Below are 3,669 nucleotides of genomic sequence, written 5' to 3'. Positions count from 1 at the left end.
TAGTTTAAACTTTGCGGTAACTCGAAGAGCATCAGTTGTGCACTGTTTCAGGGGCTTAAGTCTAAGAAATGTTCAACATTCGCAGCTGGTGTTGGGGCAGCTAAGGGTTGAAGGTAAAGGTAAGGTAAGTAAAATTCCGCGTGTATGTAGGTGCGCACTCGTATTTATATATGAAATTAATAGAGGTATAATTCAGGATTTAAGTTGAGAAATGTTTATTTCCACAATACACGCGACTACATTAAATTCAAAGCGATTCAAGGTGAAATTCTTGGCACAAATGTTTCCATTTTACGATTCGACTTTTGGCAGAAAAGTCAATGATATACATAAAATACATTTCCCTTATTTATTTTCAATTAAATGCGGGCAACTTCGATAGGTAAACCACAATAAAAAGAATCGAATTGACTTGAGTTCTGCTGCGTACATTTCATTTGTCGCACTGATAAATGAAATAAAACGCAGACGAAGGAGCGCACACACAGAAAAACTATGGCCCCCTTGTGAAGTACCTGTCAATGGCAGAAATATACACCACGATATACACATACACAGTCACACACGTGCACATGCACACACACACACTCGGATCGCATGTATGCAATTTAATTTGGCTGCCTTTTTGTTTGCGGCTTTGTTTTATGCAATTTTCTGGTGGTTCTTTCAATTTATTATACAATCCAACTGCAATTGGGTTTGCTGTTTTTAATAGTTTCACAACTCGCACACCAGCCGCAGGTCAATAACACACACACACACACACACACACACACACACACACACAAATCGCACACACACATTTGGTTGACAGGGGGGAAATTGCATGCAGCTAATTGGCCACAGGCTGTGACTAGACTCGAGTTGCGATGGAGGCACATTGAAATTACTAGGTCTGTCTGCAACTGCTGCAAGATGTGGCATGCCCCACAATTAGTCACATTGCAACAAGCAAAGACAGATACAGTATGCAATTACAGGGCAACCTATTTAATAATTCAATCGATAAATACACCGCGTAGGCTATATCTTTTTCTTGTAGTAGTGCCAATCTGTGTGGCTTATACATGCAATAGGTATCGGGTAACACCTTGTTGTAGCCCAGATCATACACCTTGCTCTGGATATGCTTTAAAGTGTCGCCGGATCTTGTCGATAGCAAAAAAGGTTAAAAATAAAATGCAAGACATACAATTGAAATCAGAATCAAGAATCCAAAGATTGCAATTCAATCGATTGGACGAAATTTGCTTTGATCCCAATCAGTCAGTCTCTGCTTTAGTTAGGATAATAGATTAGTTATATAAATAATGTTATATTTCAATTAGCTATTTGGCATTACGACATGTACATACGTATTTTGCTATTTATAATGCTCACAATTATTTTCAGTTAAGAGTGTTCATGCTGCCCCACTTTATTGCACTATTAAATTACAATAAAATTGTTATAAAACTTGTCGGTGACACGCAACGATTTTTATTTTGTTTTTAAATGTTAATACCTAATTTCAAGAATTGAAGATTTCTTATACATTTTCCTTATAGTAATCGAACGATTCGGCGGTGCCAATCTGTGGCTCATACATGCAATAAGTATCGGGTAACACTTTGTTATAGCCGAGATCGTACACCTTGCTCTGTATGTAGTGCATGGAATTCTCTGGCTCTGGCCAGAGTGTGGCCAGACCTCGTCGATAGGCAAAGCATAGCACAGCGTCAGCGATTCGAAGGTTGATGCATCTCAGTTTCCGATGCGGAGCATAGACATCCCGCTTGACCAGATCCGTTGGCCAAACGAGGCTGGCTAAACGTTCAGCTGCCACTAGGAATGTCTCATCTGGCACTGCGGTCATCCCCGAGAGCATTACACCCAAAGTGAGGCCAGATATGATGTAATCACTGCTGCAGTAGCCCGGCTGATACACTTTGTTGGCATACTTTATCGATGGCAGCGAAATGCCCCGAGATGTAGATGCATCGACCTTTGGTGTATGTATAGGCATCCTCTGCTGTACACTCCATCACCTCCAGTGGCCGTGACATAGCAAATATAATCGGCTGTTGAGCACTACGTTCCATGGCTCTCAGCACATCTTTGGTGAAAGCTTTTTCGCCCAATCCGAAGCCAATCAAAATGTTTGGCTTGACAGCATCAATGGACTCGACAAGTCCCTCAACCGGCTTATGCACATGCTGGAACTCCTGCATTCGTTCGGACACCTTCCAAGAAGTGCGGTTAAACACTACCAATCCCTTGCCATCATAGAACCAAATGCCTGACTTCGCTGCACTCTCATTCAGTCCCGATCTTTTTAAGTAAGCCACACACATCCGAGCCATGCCAATGCAGAAGCTTGAGTCGCCATGGAAGAGCAGCACGTTGTCCTTGAACGGCAGCTTAGTGATCTGTAGTGCTCCCAATATACCCGCAAGTCCACAAGCTCCCATATACTGCAGATCGATGTCCACGATGCACTGCTGCTTGCGATACAACGACAGCTGCTTGATGGCCTCCGAGGAGCCAAAGTCCTTGGTCTGTATGATGGCACGCGAGCCAAAGCGCCGTATCACAGCATGTGTGAACTCCTCGAAGAACTCGTCGAACTCCGCTGTCGAGATACGTTTCTGTCGAATGCCACAATATTGAGGATTCTGCAAGATTTGCTCATTGTCCGTGCCAACATCCAGTGTGACGGGCAGACAACAATCGGGTTCAATGCCGCCGTGCACGACATTCGAGTACTTTTTGTAGACAATCACTGGAGTACCATTGACACCTTGATCGCCATAACTGAGCACCGACTTGCCATTGCTCACAATAAGACAACGAACGTACTCGGCATATGGCCAATTGGAGAGCACATCGTAAATATGTCCGCGATCCTTGATGGTGATAAACATGCCGCGAAACACAGTGTAGAAGATACCAAACTGTTTCACCAAATATCCAGTGGTAGCGCTTACAAAGACCTTCATATACTCATCGGGATTACTCATCAAAAAGCTGTAGAACAACGTTCGATTGCGTGCCTCAAGATCCGTGAGGAATATGTATTTAGCCATTTGGGAAGTTAACGTGGCAAAGTATTTTTGATGTGCTATCACCTGCTGTTCCATGGTAAACACAGCATGCGGCAACAAGCCATTAATGCTGAGCAATTGACGCTCTCGATGACTGAAAGACAAGCCCTTGCTGTACCTTCGATAACGCAGACATTTCTTCCCGCTCATTAGCGAGGGAGACAGCGTTAAATCTGTACGCCAAAAGTTATCCGTATCCCGTGGTAAACCTTCAATTTTGATAAGATTGTCCTTCTCGCTAACGCATTGAGTCACGGGTTTTTTGCTTGTTCTGCATTTCGTTTAAGTATTGTATTAATCGAGTGTGTGAATACTGAAACAAAAGCCTGCTTTTAAATTGTAGAAATACTAGAAAGATTTTTTCTGTGCTTAAGTAAAAACTAAAAGACAAAAGCAATAAGCATATAGTTTAAATAAGACAAAACAATGGGAAGCCAAAAATGCCAAATATAAAACACAAGAAGTATAACCAAAGCCAAACAGTGAAAAGTCAAAGTTTTTCCCGAAAATTTATTTTGTTCGTAATCAGTTTGAAGAATGAGATAGTTATATTATATTATTATATTATTATATTATTATATATATA

The 3,669-nt window shown here is 41.8% G+C and overlaps 1 protein-coding gene across 1 annotated transcript; it reads right to left on the bottom strand.

The window, feature by feature from the left end:
• Positions 1–1,898: 1,898 nt before the first annotated feature.
• LOC133845770 (NADP-dependent malic enzyme) lies at positions 1,899–3,119 on the bottom strand. Its single transcript, XM_062280330.1, has one exon. The coding sequence runs from the start codon at positions 3,117–3,119 to the stop codon at positions 1,899–1,901; it is 1,221 nt and encodes a 406-aa protein (XP_062136314.1).
• Between the last annotated feature and the right edge of the window lie 550 nt (positions 3,120–3,669).

Source organism: Drosophila sulfurigaster, chromosome 3 (assembly GCF_023558435.1).
Source record: "Drosophila sulfurigaster albostrigata strain 15112-1811.04 chromosome 3, ASM2355843v2, whole genome shotgun sequence".
NCBI lineage: Eukaryota > Metazoa > Arthropoda > Insecta > Diptera > Drosophilidae > Drosophila > Drosophila sulfurigaster.
This window is presented reverse-complemented; position numbering and strand designations above follow the sequence as displayed.

Coding starts and splice junctions, on each gene's coding strand:
- LOC133845770 (XM_062280330.1), bottom strand. CDS start 3,119: ATGGAACAGCAGGTGATAGCACATCAAAAATACTTTGCCACGTTAACT.